Genomic DNA, 13957 nt, shown 5'->3' on the forward strand with positions numbered 1-13957 from the left:
GTGGCAGATTGATCTTTTGAATTCTGAACATTTTAGGTATTTACTCAGAAATGCAAGAGGCTTCAAACTGAAGATTTATAAACTTAAAAGAGAACTATGTTGTTTCAATTAGAGATTCTTCTTTCATTATAACCAACTTGATCACATACAAAATTCTATTAAAATTGTCTTTTACTAACCTAATCTTCACTACTTATACCAACTATCTTTCAACATGCTTGACCCTGTTTTTACAAATTACCAGTTATTTTAGGACAAAAAGTTTTCATATAAGATTCTTTTTTATATACAATTATTTTCTTTCTTTTCATCCTTCATTGTTAAAAATACATCTTCATACCCATGTCTTTCTACACGTCTCGCTCCCCAAATGGCTGCACTGCAGTTAGGGTTGTGAGGATCTCTTTCCCACAGAAAGAGCAACTCAGGGAAGTTCAGTTTCCAGAGCAGCTTTGGACTGCTGGTGTTTTGTTGAGGGTGGGGGATGATGAGGCCATTATTCCCGAGAGAATGAGTCAGTAATGTCATTTGGAGTGTGAGGGTATTCCGAGGTTGGTCAGAGCTTCCAGGATGTGTCAGAATGACTGCCTTAGTTGGCTTTTGACGAGGGATCCTATGAGCTAGAATGTTTTTTTCGGGACCCAGAAGACAAAAGAGACGTAGTTGCCAGTAACACACATAACCTTTATCCTCACAGCATGCAGTGAAAGAATCCTTCTAATAACTTATAAATTATAATAACTTTTTAAGTTTGTAATGAAAAGGTTTGTTGAAATACTCTATCAAAATTAATGTGTTTATTTTTAGTTTACAGTAAACCCTCTGTAAAAATAGACTGAAGTTTATATTTTCTCTGACTTTCATGGGTGGATTGAGAATCCGTGAGTCAAACTAGTACATACACTGTTCAGCTCCTGCCCTGATGCTGGAGCTGCTGACCTGTCCAAAGGCAAACGTTGAATCTATATTTCTTGTATTAACAAATTCTGACCGTCATCTTTATAAGCCCATAGTTGGGAGGTTACCTGTCTCATTTTAAGGGGGTTACAAAGGTGCTACAACGTTTGGGGACATGTCCTGGGTTATGTGGCTGATACAGAGGGGGTGCCAGGGACTCACCAGGCTGGTCCCCTGCGTCTTAGTTGGGATCCTAAGTCTTATTAATTATATCACTTGTGTCGGGTTTAGGTGCCACATGATTTGACTAATTTTATTGACACTCCTTATTAGTATGCAGGATATTATGAAAACAGAGAGATCTTTTCTACCTGGTAGAGTTGGTTAAGCTTTACTAAATGATTTGCAAATGAGCGGGAACTTAAACAGGATTTAGAGAAATGGAAATTCCAGGCAGGACACTGCCTAAGTCTTTTGTACACATATAAATAAACCTATAAAATGTAAATTACATCATAAAGTTTTGATTTTAACATGCCAGAGGTCATAAAATTGCATTTAACTTTATAAGCTTTATTTTCTGAAAAAAATAAAGCAGCATAAAAGGAATAAAATATATATAGCATTAATTTTTACCTGGAAAATGAGTTATTTTGTGGCAGAGAAGTTTGGGGGAGAAAGATTTATTCACATTAGTCATATGGTCAAAGCATAGTCTCCGATTTTCAAGAACAGAGGCATTTCGATATGCTGAGGCGATGCTGGTCCAGCTACCAGAACACACATCTTCTTCATTTCTCTAATCTTACCTGGAAACAAACATTTTATAGCTATACTAGCAGGTAATAGAATTTTATTTTTCTGTATAACAGCTTTAGTATAAATTCATTTGTATCAAATATGAGTGTATGGCTATAACTACAGAGGTTGTTATTTTATTCAACAAAAATGTCTTGAGAGCCTACGGAATATCAAAAATTGTTCTAGGCACTAGGGACATGTGAGTGACCAAGAGAAAGCCCTGGCTCTCAAGAGCCTGCATTCTGCGAGAAAAGACAGAACATAATAAGAAGACGTGTGACAGGAGAGGGTGCTGAGCACAGTGAGGGTTGGGCATGCGGAGGGGATGAATTGAGAGGGTGAGCCATGCAGTTTTAATCCTTTGTCCTCGGCAACTGGATAGTATGTTAAAGCCACCACTTCCCACCCCTGTTTCAAGGACAAGTGCTTTGTTCAGAGTCCATTTAAAGACCTCTGTTGGTTTTCTTTTGTAGTTTAGAGACATGGCATAGCATGCTGGCGTTTTCCAACTCTGGATTAAGCCTAGCAAAGCTGTAAGAACAGGAAGAGGAATCAAAGATGTCCAAGCTTTTTTCCTTTCTTTTTTGTTTTTTGCAGTTTTGGCCAGGGCCAGGCTTGAACCCACCACCCCTGGTATATGGGGCTGGCGCCCTACTCCTTGAGCCACAGGCGCCACCCCCAAGCTTTTTTCTTTTTTGCTACACATTGGAGTGGTTAAGAATAGAGTTGTCCTGGGCCACATGTTAAGTGCACAAACACTGACAAAGCTGATGGCGTCCTATAATCCCCACAACAGTTTGGTGGGAATTGACCTCATTTAACAGATAAGACCAAAAGAGGAGAGGTGGACACCAGTTTCAAAGCCAGGTCTGTTTGTTTTCTAGGCTCATGATCATTTTGCCTCAAACACTGATGTAAGAAATAAGCATTGAACTTACTCCTGCAAGTGCTTTCTGTCAGGCGGATAAGCAGAAATGTGTATAGAATTTACAGTTTTTAGATATCAAAATATGGTAGATTTGAGACTTGACCGTGTTTGTCTTGTTATAGAGCACATGTCCCTCTTTCAACTTTAAAACTTTTTAAAAATATGTTTTAGTTAATCTCTTATAAAATGAATATGTCCATTGTAAAATGAAACAATATGGAAACTAAAGGAGAAAATAAAAATCACATGAAAAATTTCCCTCAAAGGTAATTTCAGCGAATATAATTTCTTCAGACTTATGTCTAAGCACATATGCATACAGATAGATATAAGCATTCAATTTTAGATATATATTAAAACAAAAACTATAGTTCCCCGTGCAAAGAAATGATAAACATTTGAGGTGCTACATGTCCCAGTGGCACTGATTTGACCATTATACATTGTGTGCATATATCAAAATATCACATGTACCCAATCAGCAAGTCCACCTGTTAGGTATCAGTTTAAAACATCATACTGTAGATGTTTTCTAAGACCTTTTTTGTCTGCTCAATAACCTGTTTTGGATATATTTCCTGTTAAAAATAGCTCAGTTAACTTGTCCCCTGTTAGAGAATGATAAGTTGTCCATTTTCTTTTGCTTATATTGCTTTGAACTGTTGTGATTATTTCAGAGGTTAATTTTTTCTTTTACATTTTGGTATATGCAAAATATATTTCATATATTGCTTCTGTGGCCCTCCAGAAAGCTTATAACTATTTACGTTTTCACCAATAGTCTGCCCTTTCGCCCATACTCTTGCCAATTCTGATATTAAATTTTGAATTTGTTTTTATGTTGTAGGGCTCTTTCCATTAGTTCCCCGTTATTTAAAAGTATCTTTGGTAATAAGCAATTCAACATAAAGTTTTTTTAAAAAATCAACTTAACACAATCAATAAATACTTAGTGTTACCTACTATTTTCCCTCAGTGTGTGAGGTACTGCAGTCGTAGTAAAGCATAAAAAAGAAGCTGTTTGCCCTCAAGGGATTTGCAGTCTAAGACAGAGTTCTGTGGTTACTTTTATAAGTCAAGTTGACTGGGTTAGAGGAGGCCCAGATAGCTAATAATACATTTTGGCATGTTTCTGTGAAGGTATTTCTGTAAGAAATTTGCCTGTGAATCAGTAGACCGAGTAAAGAAGATGACTCTCATTAGTATTGGGAGGCATTGCCCAATACATGGAGGGCCCCAAATAGAAGAATAGAACACACAATGGGAGGGGAAGAAAAAATTCTTTCTCTTTGTGAGCTGGAATATCTTCTGCCCTTGTGCATCAGTGCTGGGCCTTCAGACTGAAACTGAATTATACCACTGGCTTTCTTGGTTCTCCAGCTTATAGAGATAATAATGAAACCTCTTAGCTCCATGATCACCTCAGCCAAATCCATACATATATAAAATCTCCATCTTACTGGGTTTTTCCCTCTGGAAAACCATGGGGAGAGAAGATTAACATGGTACATGCCCTCTGTTATGTAATGGTACCTACCTACCCTCTACTGCTATTGTATAAGAACTCAGAAGAGAGGGGCACACAAACAAAGGTGGTCTTGCTTTCGTTATTAGTGTATGTTAAGCAAAATTTATCCTGATGATCCAGGGTAGTTTTGATAAATGTGCACAATTGGTTTCTGTAGAATAAAATATTGGCATTGTGTTTATAAAGGTATACATGGTCCCTCAATAAAATAGCATAAACTTATATGGTTATTAATATGGCCAGGCATTGAATGGATTGCATTTATCATTTCCTGGTTTATGTTTATTGTTCACTGTTCAATGTCATTGCCCCTATAAAGCATTTGTAATAATAGGTAGTATAAGAAGAGAACTCTAGAGACTGCCTAGTTTTAAGTACTTACTATCCCCAAGTCTTACTGACACTGGCAAAGTTACTTCCTTAAGGCTCATTTTTATCCTTTGTAAGTGGCAATAGCAATATAATCTTCCTAAAACTGTGAGGATCAAATGAAGTAATGCACATAAACCACTTAGTATGATGCCTGGCACTCAAATCCTCCAAATCCGTGGTCCTCAACCCCCAGGTCACGGACTAGTACTGGTCTGTGGCCTATTGGGAACCAGGCCACACACAGCACTGCCTTATCTCCACCTCCTGTCCCATGGCGTGCCCACTCCACCACCCCCCCCCCCCGCAATCTGTGGGAAAATTGTCTTCCATGAAACCAGTCCATGGAGCCCCAAAAGTTCTGGTCCATAGCTTGTTAGGAACAGGGCCACACAACAGGAGGTGAGCGGCGAGCAAGCAAGCGAAGCTTCCTTTATATTCACAGTGCTCCCCATCACTCACATCACCATACCTGAGCTCTGCCTCCTGTCCCATCTCCCCCCTTCCTCCCATCCGTGGACAAACCGTCTTCCATGAAACCAATCCCTGGTGCCAAAAAGGCTGGGGACTGCTGCTCTAAGTGCTATGCTTTTATCAAGGCTAGAATAATGCTTGGGTTTTGGTTATTGCCTAAGTGTGCTAAAGCCTCCCAAGAGTAACTGCTGACCTTATTTGCTGGTGGTGGCCCTCATGGCACAGTCAGTCACCAGGTTAGTGATATGGCTTCAGATTGACATATGCAACTGTTAGACTCACTTCTATCCACAGGTCAAGGAAGGATATAACCGGTTCCTCAGAAGCCCTCTATTGTAAGAATATGTAGATTTTCCATAGAGTGCTGTCAAGTGGCTTTAATTTTACTCTTACCTTCCTGATTCTGTGAAATAAGGCTAACTTTTTCTTCTTGATAGTCTTTGTTGGGTTCTAAAGAGTTCAACAAATGAATCGTGTGCCTCTTATGTGGTAGTCACTGTTCTACACCAGGGAACAGTTTCCACTATAATGGGAGATAACTAGAAAGGTAATAAACATAACTTCTTAGTTGGAGTGAGGTTATAAGGGTGGTTGAAACCATAAAAATAAGTAAAGAAATATTATACTCTATTATATTATATTCCTCTCTATACCTTTTAGGTTAAAATAATTGAAGTACACAGAAGAAATAAGACAACCAAACATTTTAAATTATTATTATTTGAATTTCATATAGGGCGTAAGTCTCTAAGTAGGTTAGGAAGTTTGGGGAGGGGCTGTTAAATGTTTTGTATGGAGATAAAGACAAATGAGGTGGAAGGCAATAAATGCCAGATGCATGGTTCAAACTAATATCGGAGTTTACAGGGAAAAAGAGAATAATTCAGCCTGTGATGATCAGGAAAAGCTTCATGAAAGAGGCAACTTTTACTGGACTTACAGATGAGGGGGTTTCAACAAAAGTGCAGTATAAGCTAATCTTTCTGCCCCTTCGTGCTATGCATTGTGTCAAATTATAAAGACAGCTTGCACCTTCATGGACTCTACTTAGAACTACTATTTATCATCTGTGGTAAAAAGCAAACTGAGGGGCTGCAGGGTCTTACCCCTCGCCCTGTTTAAATGTAACCACATGCATCAGTCTTAAAGAGTGGAAAGTTAAATGGCTACCCTGAGAATCAGTTTCTTAAATGCCAACATTTGTTTATTTAAAAATCAAGAGTCACTACCACCTCCCTATAACAGCTTGAGAGATGGAAGAGGCTGTAGAGGGAGGCCAGTCCAGTAAGGATTTGTCTCGTGGTTTTTCTTCCCAATCTGGACTCTTAAATGTCTGGCGATAACTGTGTTTCCAAGACAGCCTTAGCCCTATGTGAAAGGCCCTCCCTATGTTGAGTAGAACTTAAACTTTCTTTTGCAACTTCCACCCTGTAGATGAACCTTTTCCTTGAAATGAAAGTTCATCTTCTTGTTTTTCTTCTGTAGGCTCAACAGCCTTCATTTCCTCACCTTTCTTCAGGGAAATATAAATCAATTAAGGTTTTCGTAAGGCCATGGCAGTTCTCTTAATGCCACTTGTCCACATGCATTTTTATTCCCTTAAGAGAATCCTAATAGGTTAAGTAGGCGTGATTTCTCCAGTTAGAAAACAATATGGCTTCCTTTCAGTCTATCTTTATTTAGTATGATAGTACTACAGTAATGTCATATGCTAAGATTCTGTATAGTTTTAAGATTTTAATTTCTATATGCTTAGCCATCTGTAAAGTTTCATTGTTTCATAATTAGAGGCTTATATAGACTCTAAAACTTAACCCAATACTGCCTTTTTAAAAATTAACACTAAAAGTAAATAATAATAATACCTTATGCACTCACTCCCTATTAATCTAGACATTTCTATTCCTGTAGTTCAAGAGCCAAATTGAGGTGTGCAAATTTCCACTTCTGTAGTTCTGATAAAATCATAGAATTTCCTAGTGGAGACATGCATTGAGCCTCTCCTCTCCTCTCCTCTCCTCTCTAGCTCCCTTTAAAATAGCCAGGGAATAGTACTGAGTATTTCTTTCTTAGAAAAGGAAGTATATTTTCTTTTCATTCGTCAGACAAAAGGTCAAATCCATGTGCTTTTAGTCTTTACAATGACCTAATGGAAACAGAATAAAGCACCAGTCAATTTTTTTAATGACTGCCTTATAGATCTAGGTCTGCTATTGACAGAAAGTGGGGAAGAGGCAGGATTTCTCCTGGCCTAAAACACGCAGGTGCAGGGCAGTAGTGAGTGGCAGCGTCTTTGTGAGGGGGATGTAAACACTAAGCGCAAGGTCTCTGTGAAGCCATAGGCAAGAGCAGGAAAAGCAGTACACTTGTAGAGTTGGCAGTGATGCCACCACACTTGGGAAAGAAAGTGGGAAAAATGAATAAAGTCTACACTTAGTGAGCGATCCTGTGGAAGAAAGTAAAAGCAACAAGAGCAAACTAACATTGTTCATATGTTCCAAACTGTTAATATACTGTCTCTGAGCACAGACAATCTCATCTCACGTTGTCCTTACATTATATGAACTGCAGTGTGGGTAATCCACAGTGATCAGGACTATAACACTTTCTGCTCTGGGCACGTTGCAGATGTTATGTGTAATGTCTCATATTGCTGAATGTATGGCAACTTTATAGGAAAGGTAATTCAATTTTTCTGCTTTAGAAGAGAGGAAAGTGATGCCCACAGAGTAAAATGTTCCGCTACATGTCAGTCGTGTTAGAATTAATTCCCAAGATTCCATTGTTCTTTCGGCTCTTAAATTATCCAACACGTTCTCTCCTGCATATTGTCTTGTAAGGGTAAGGGCTGCAGAGAGGGTTAGGAGAAATTGCATCCTAAACCCCAAGTATCATAACATTGGAAGAATAAGATAAATGTCTTATAAACAGCCTTGCTGACCTTCTGCCTCCGTTATCTTCCTTTCAGACTCTGAACTTGCCTTGATGTACAATGACTCCTCTGTCTTAGAGAACCATCATTTAGCTGTGGGCTTTAAGTTGCTTCAGGAAGAAAACTGTGACATTTTCCAGAATTTGACCAAAAAGCAAAGACAATCGTTAAGGAAAATGGTCATTGACATTGTAAGTAGCTGATAAAAGCAAAAAAAAAAAAAAAAAAAAATGAGAGAGAACTTTGATGCAAGGTTGTTGTTTTGTTTTGTTTTTAAAGTAAGAATGAGATGAGTATCAGCTAAAAGAAGCTGCATTTCAAGATCTATTGTTGCCCTTTGCGTTCTAGGAGCTGCCCCTGCTGCAGGCCAGTGCCCCAATAGGTTTTCCACATGTAGCAGTTTGGACTTATCTCCTGACTGCTCGCCCTCACCACTTGGGTTTTTATTTTCTGAGCCCCTCCGGTCTAGTGGCGGGCAGAGAAACATGACTAACAAAAGCAGAGGGTGTGGGCCCCAGCTCTGCTGGGTGTGTTTCCATCAGTTCACAGTGCCATTTACTATAAGGTCAGGCCACCCCTGACCTTACTGTTTTCTCAATTCATATGATTCAAAGGAGAATCTCTGTTTATCAAAACTTACTCTGTTAGGCTCAGCGGCTATAGAGTGCCAGCCACATACACCGGAGCTGGCGGGTTCGAATCTAGCCCAGGCCTGCCAAACAACAGTGACAACTACAACTAAAAAATAGCTGGGCGTTGTGGTGGGCACCTGTAGACCCAGCTAGTTGGGAGGCTGAGGCAAGAGAATCGCATAAGCTCAAGAGTTGGATGTTGCTGTGAGCTGTGATGCCACAGCACTCTACCAAGGGTGACATAGTGAGACTGTATCAAAAAAAAAAAAGAAAAACTTATTGTGTTAAATTACGTAAATCCCAAGGCAGGAATTATCTCCATCTGGGATAAGCAGAAAATCAATCAGAATATTCTGTTTCTGAAGCAATCCATCATAGTCTAATAACCGCTTTCTAGTCCAAGGAATGGGAAAACCTTCAGAACACGTGCTGCCATATCATTTCATTTTTCATCATGAACATGGTCGTCAGTGCCTGATGTTTCCGTATATTTCACACATTAACTTGACAGCAAAGAAGAAAAGACTTTGCTCCCAAGAACGAGTGAAGAATTTCCATACGCTGTTACTAGATAGCATTGTGGTTTTCTGTTCCTTCTGATATTCTGCATAATAGTTTCATGTGCAAATTCCGACATTTTCCTCTGGCCTTTACTTAATAAAACACTTTGTCTTTTAAGGTACTTGCGACAGACATGTCAAAGCACATGAATCTCCTGGCTGATTTGAAAACTATGGTTGAAACTAAGAAAGTGACAAGCTCTGGAGTTCTCCTCCTTGATAATTACTCTGATAGGATTCAGGTAAAGCCTTTCGAGCGTCTCTGTGTGTGTGCTGTGCGTGCGCAGTCGCGTCTGTGTGCTCAGCTTTGATTGAGGTTTATTTCTCCTTTCTCCCACCTTATACTTTTAGTGGTTATAATCAGGATTTTAATACAGATTCTTATTCCTGAGACTCCACCATGTAAAATCCTACTGGTCTTTTCATTAGCGTATGTGTTAAAAAAAAAAAAAAAAGAAACCTAACATCCCTCAAGGCCAACCACTTAAGCAGCTCAGAATTTAATCAACTATGCACATAAACAATTTCTGTTAGGATATTTAGATGTGATGGAAGTGGCATCATTTGGAACTATTAATACAAGTGTGAACCACACACAGACACATCATGGTTGAGCTGTTTAGAATAAATCTTACACTACATGTATTTTTAAGTGTCACAGTCATCCCATGTGAATTTCTAGTTAACAAAAAAAAAAAAAAAGGAGCAGATGCTGAATAGAGAATGTGTCCGTCTGTTTTAGGTCCTTCAGAACATGGTGCATTGTGCCGATCTGAGCAACCCAACCAAACCTCTCCAGCTGTACCGCCAGTGGACGGACCGCATCATGGAGGAGTTCTTCCGCCAAGGAGACCGGGAGAGGGAGCGTGGCATGGAGATAAGTCCTATGTGTGACAAGCACAATGCATCTGTGGAGAAATCACAGGTAAGGCACGAAGCATAGACCTTCCAGAGAGAGCAGAGATACAGGGTTAGCATTTGATCACTTTGTATTCACATCTCACAGTATTCAATTGGATTTTTAAATTACTTTGATTTTTGGCCAGCTCAGTTTCACCTGATTACAATCCAGGAAACTTTCATTCTACAGCTTATGTTCATAGAGCCGTAGGTACATTCTTACGACATTACATTCATGCATTATGACTGTCCCATTTAGTATATTCACACACACAGGAGTTCATGGCATTATGTCGGTTATTGGGATTCACCTACAAACTGGCCATTCTAAAATAAGGTCCAAGGCCCAAGCTCTACCCTGTAGACATCTAGAAAAATTTTTACATGGTAAACATACATTTGAACTAAGAATTCTAGAAGTTAATTTCCACCAGCTAGTCTGATGCTTTTATATGATCTATTGTCTGAAATAGTGACTGTTTCATCAAATTAAGATGAATAGTCTTCTGTTCAGTGTTTTATTTGTGGGCTGTGACCTAGGTAACTTCTCCCAGTCCTTTCTTAGTCTCACATCCTCTACTCATATTGGATCTTTTTCATAACTAGGTGGGCTTCATAGACTACATCGTTCATCCTCTCTGGGAGACGTGGGCAGACCTTGTACATCCCGATGCCCAGGACATTTTGGACACTTTGGAAGACAATCGTGAATGGTACCAGAGCACAATCCCTCAGAGCCCCTCTCCTGCACCTGACGACCCAGAGGAGGGTCGGCAGGGTCAAACTGAGAAATTTCAGTTCGAACTGACTTTGGAGGAAGACGGCGAGTCAGACACAGAAAAGGACAGTGGGAGCCAGGTGGAAGAAGACACTAGTTGCAGTGACTCCAAGACTCTTTGTACTCAAGACTCGGAGTCTACTGAGATTCCCCTTGATGAACAAGTTGAAGAGGAGGCCGTGGGGGAAGAAGAAAGCCAGCCGGAAGCTTGTGTAATAGATGATCATTCTCCTGACACGTAACAGTGCAAACACTTTCATGCCTTTTTCTTTTCTTTTTTTTTTTTTTTGGTAGAAAAATTGTTTCCAAAGTGCATGTCACATGCCACAACCACGGTCACACCTCACTGTCATCTGCCAGGACGTTTGTTGAACAAAACTGACCTTGACTATCCAGTCTGGCGCTCAGGAATATCGTAACCAGTTTTTTCACCTCCATGTCATCAGAGCAAAGTGGACATCTTCATGAACAGCATTTTAACAAGATTTCAGCTTGGGAGAGCTGACAAAGCAGATAAAATCAATTCCAAAACGTTTTCAAGGGAGCGTGGCTCATCAGGCAGCCCTGAGATTTTATTTTATTTGTTTGCAATATTTTCTGAAGGAGGAAGGCATTTCACCAAGTGAACTTCGTGGGTGAAGCAACAGATACATCAAGAAACAGGACACAGCATCGATCTGTCTCCCGAAGGAGGAGGAGCCACAGAAATTGCATAATTTTCTAATTTCAAGTCTTCCTGATATATATGACTGAATAGTGTGGTTCAGTGAGCTGCACTGCCCTCTGCATTTTGTATGATATGTAAAACAGATTTTTTGTAGAGCTTACTTTTATTATTAAATGTACTGAGGTATTATATTTAAAAAAAAAAACAACAACTATGTTCAGAACTTCATCTGCCACTGGTTATTTTTTTCTAAGGAGTAACTTGCAAGTTTTCAGTACAAATCTGTGCTACACTGGATAAATCTAATTTACAAATTTTACTTGCACCGTATAGTTCATAGCAATTAACTGATTTGTAGTGATTCATTGTTTTATATACCAATGACTTCCACATTTTAAAACAGAAAAACAGCTTTACGTTGCAGGAAGCCCTTTTTGTAAGCCTTCATTCACGTTCTCTTTCTGTTTCACTCTTTCCAGATAAGTGGAGCTGCTCTCCGCTGACATTTTTTTTTTCCCATAGTGTGCAAAGTGAATCTTAGTTCTATGATGTGCGTAATGTCAAATGTGTCTTCATCATCAGTTGGTGTTGGAAACTCAGTCATCAGTTGGTGTTGTCTGAAGCAAGTGGGAGATATATAAATACCCAGTAGCTCAAACGGTCAGTCTCTTTTAGGTCTTTTCCTACTTAGTGTCTTCTGATGACTGTTTGCCCTGTCAGTAGACGTGCATTTCCCCCAGTGCATGTCCTTGTAATAATCCACGCTTTTCATGCTCCTTTTAATTGTTCTTACAGTTATAGTGAGAAAAATGTCTTTTCCTCTTGTGCTGCTTTATTATTTAGTGTGTGTTTGATCCCCTGTCCATGGTTGCTAGATGGGATCTTCTCAGATATATCACCACCATTCAGATGGATGAAAGAAGCAGGCAGGTAGGCCAGCTAGGGTCAGCATTCATTTCTACCATGAGCGGTCTATATGATTAGCTTTTATTTACTCTTGGTTTACAAAGAAAAGTTCACGACTGACTAGGCAGTTTTTAAGAATATTAACAGAATATACTAACAGACACCAGTGCAACTCTCTTTGGTTTCAGTGATTTCACCATGAGATTCAGAACTGTGTGCAGTAATAATCTCTCTGAGAATTTTAAGTATAGCAACTGCTCTTTTCTATTGGACAGCTGTGTGATTTGTAGGGACGGCTCTGTCACTCACCCTTGATTCCTAAGCGTGTCTTACAGAGGGGAACTACTTCCAGAAACACACCAAGGGAGAGAAGATGATGCCACTGGCACCAGAGGGTCGGTAAAAAGATTTTGCCTAAATAAGAAATTAGAGCTCACCCTTGTCTGATTTCAGCATCAGGAACTGAACTTCAATTTTAGAGATCAAGTCCCAGTTTTTACCTACTCAGAGCAGTTGGTTTCATGAGGCATTTAGTTTGGACTTTTCTTCTCATATCCGTTTTTAGTAAAGTGTTTAATAATACAGCTGAGAAAAACTGCAATCCTGAGAAACATTTATAATGGGAACTTCCAAAGAGCCTTGTGGGGACTAGTCACTGAGTTATCAGCCAGGGAAATGACCCAAACTAAAGACAGTTCCTGTTTTAATCCCCTGAGATCCAACCAATGGATGAACGGATGCTGAGAACATTTGATAGAAAAAATCCTGTCTTTATGGCTCTGATCTTTTACATAGGGCAGGATAGGAATCAACTAATTACTTACGAGATTTGCGACTTCTTTTCCCTGTAAAGATCCAAAGTTAACCTTCCAAATAAATACCTACGTTTGATCAGGTGGCGTCACAAGAAACGTTTGGGACCTTGTTTCTCTTTTCATTGTATTTGTCCCTGGTCTAAAAGGAAAGGAAAAGGAGTCTAGGGTTTATTCCTCTTTCCAAAACATCTTCATTCCCCCTGGTCCCCCCACCCCATATACTTGGTATTCCCCCCACTGAGTGCCTAGAATCTTAATAATGAAAAACAATTAAAAAGCAGCAATATGTCACTAACAAATCCAAACCTGAAAGGGTTCATAAGTGCACTAATAAAGAGAGGCGCCTTTTTCTAGTTTGTTGGTTTTTACTGGTACCATGTTGTAAAGTTACCCACCAATGGACAATCAAATTGCAGAAAAGGCTCACTATCTAAGAGACAGGGACTAATGCACTGCACAATCTGTTTCCCCTTGCCCTTGTCTTTCTCTCTCTCCTTCTCCCTCCTCTCTCTCCAAAGTGTGCTTCAGAAATACACACTGCTTTAAGAAGAGCACCCTTTTACAAGTGGCTTTATGTTTCCTAAAATGCCATAAGAAAATGCAATATCTGGGTACTGTATGGGGAAAAAAAATGTCCAAGTTTGCATAAAACCAGTGCATTTCAGCTTGCAAGTTACTGAACACCATAATGGCTGTTTTAATTTTCTTTTACGTCAGTTTAAAGAATTCACAAGAAAATAAGGTAGGTAGAACAAATTGCAGACAAGGAA

The 13957-nt window shown here is 39.4% G+C and overlaps 1 protein-coding gene and 1 non-coding gene across 3 annotated transcripts in view; both read left to right on the forward strand.

The window, feature by feature from the left end:
* The window catches only part of LOC100954042 (cAMP-specific 3',5'-cyclic phosphodiesterase 4D), a 389004-nt gene extending 375718 nt beyond the window's left edge, over positions 1-13286 (forward strand). For both annotated transcript variants that reach the window (XM_012812430.2, XM_003782743.3), the window contains exons 12-15: positions 7966-8120; positions 9241-9363; positions 9864-10046; positions 10628-13286. In XM_012812430.2, the coding sequence (XP_012667884.1) occupies positions 7966-8120; positions 9241-9363; positions 9864-10046; positions 10628-11041 (875 nt within the window). In that variant the 3' untranslated portion in view covers positions 11042-13286. The remainder of the gene's footprint in view (positions 1-7965; positions 8121-9240; positions 9364-9863; positions 10047-10627) is intronic.
* On the forward strand, positions 5122-5246 carry LOC111721994. Its single transcript, XR_002770967.1, has one exon. It is a non-coding gene; the product is annotated as a small nucleolar RNA SNORA3/SNORA45 family (small nucleolar RNA).
* Positions 13287-13957: the final 671 nt, after the last annotated feature.

Source organism: Otolemur garnettii, unplaced genomic scaffold (genome assembly GCF_000181295.1).
Source record: "Otolemur garnettii isolate 467f Iridium unplaced genomic scaffold, OtoGar3 scaffold00005, whole genome shotgun sequence".
In the NCBI taxonomy this organism is placed as follows: domain Eukaryota; kingdom Metazoa; phylum Chordata; class Mammalia; order Primates; family Galagidae; genus Otolemur; species Otolemur garnettii.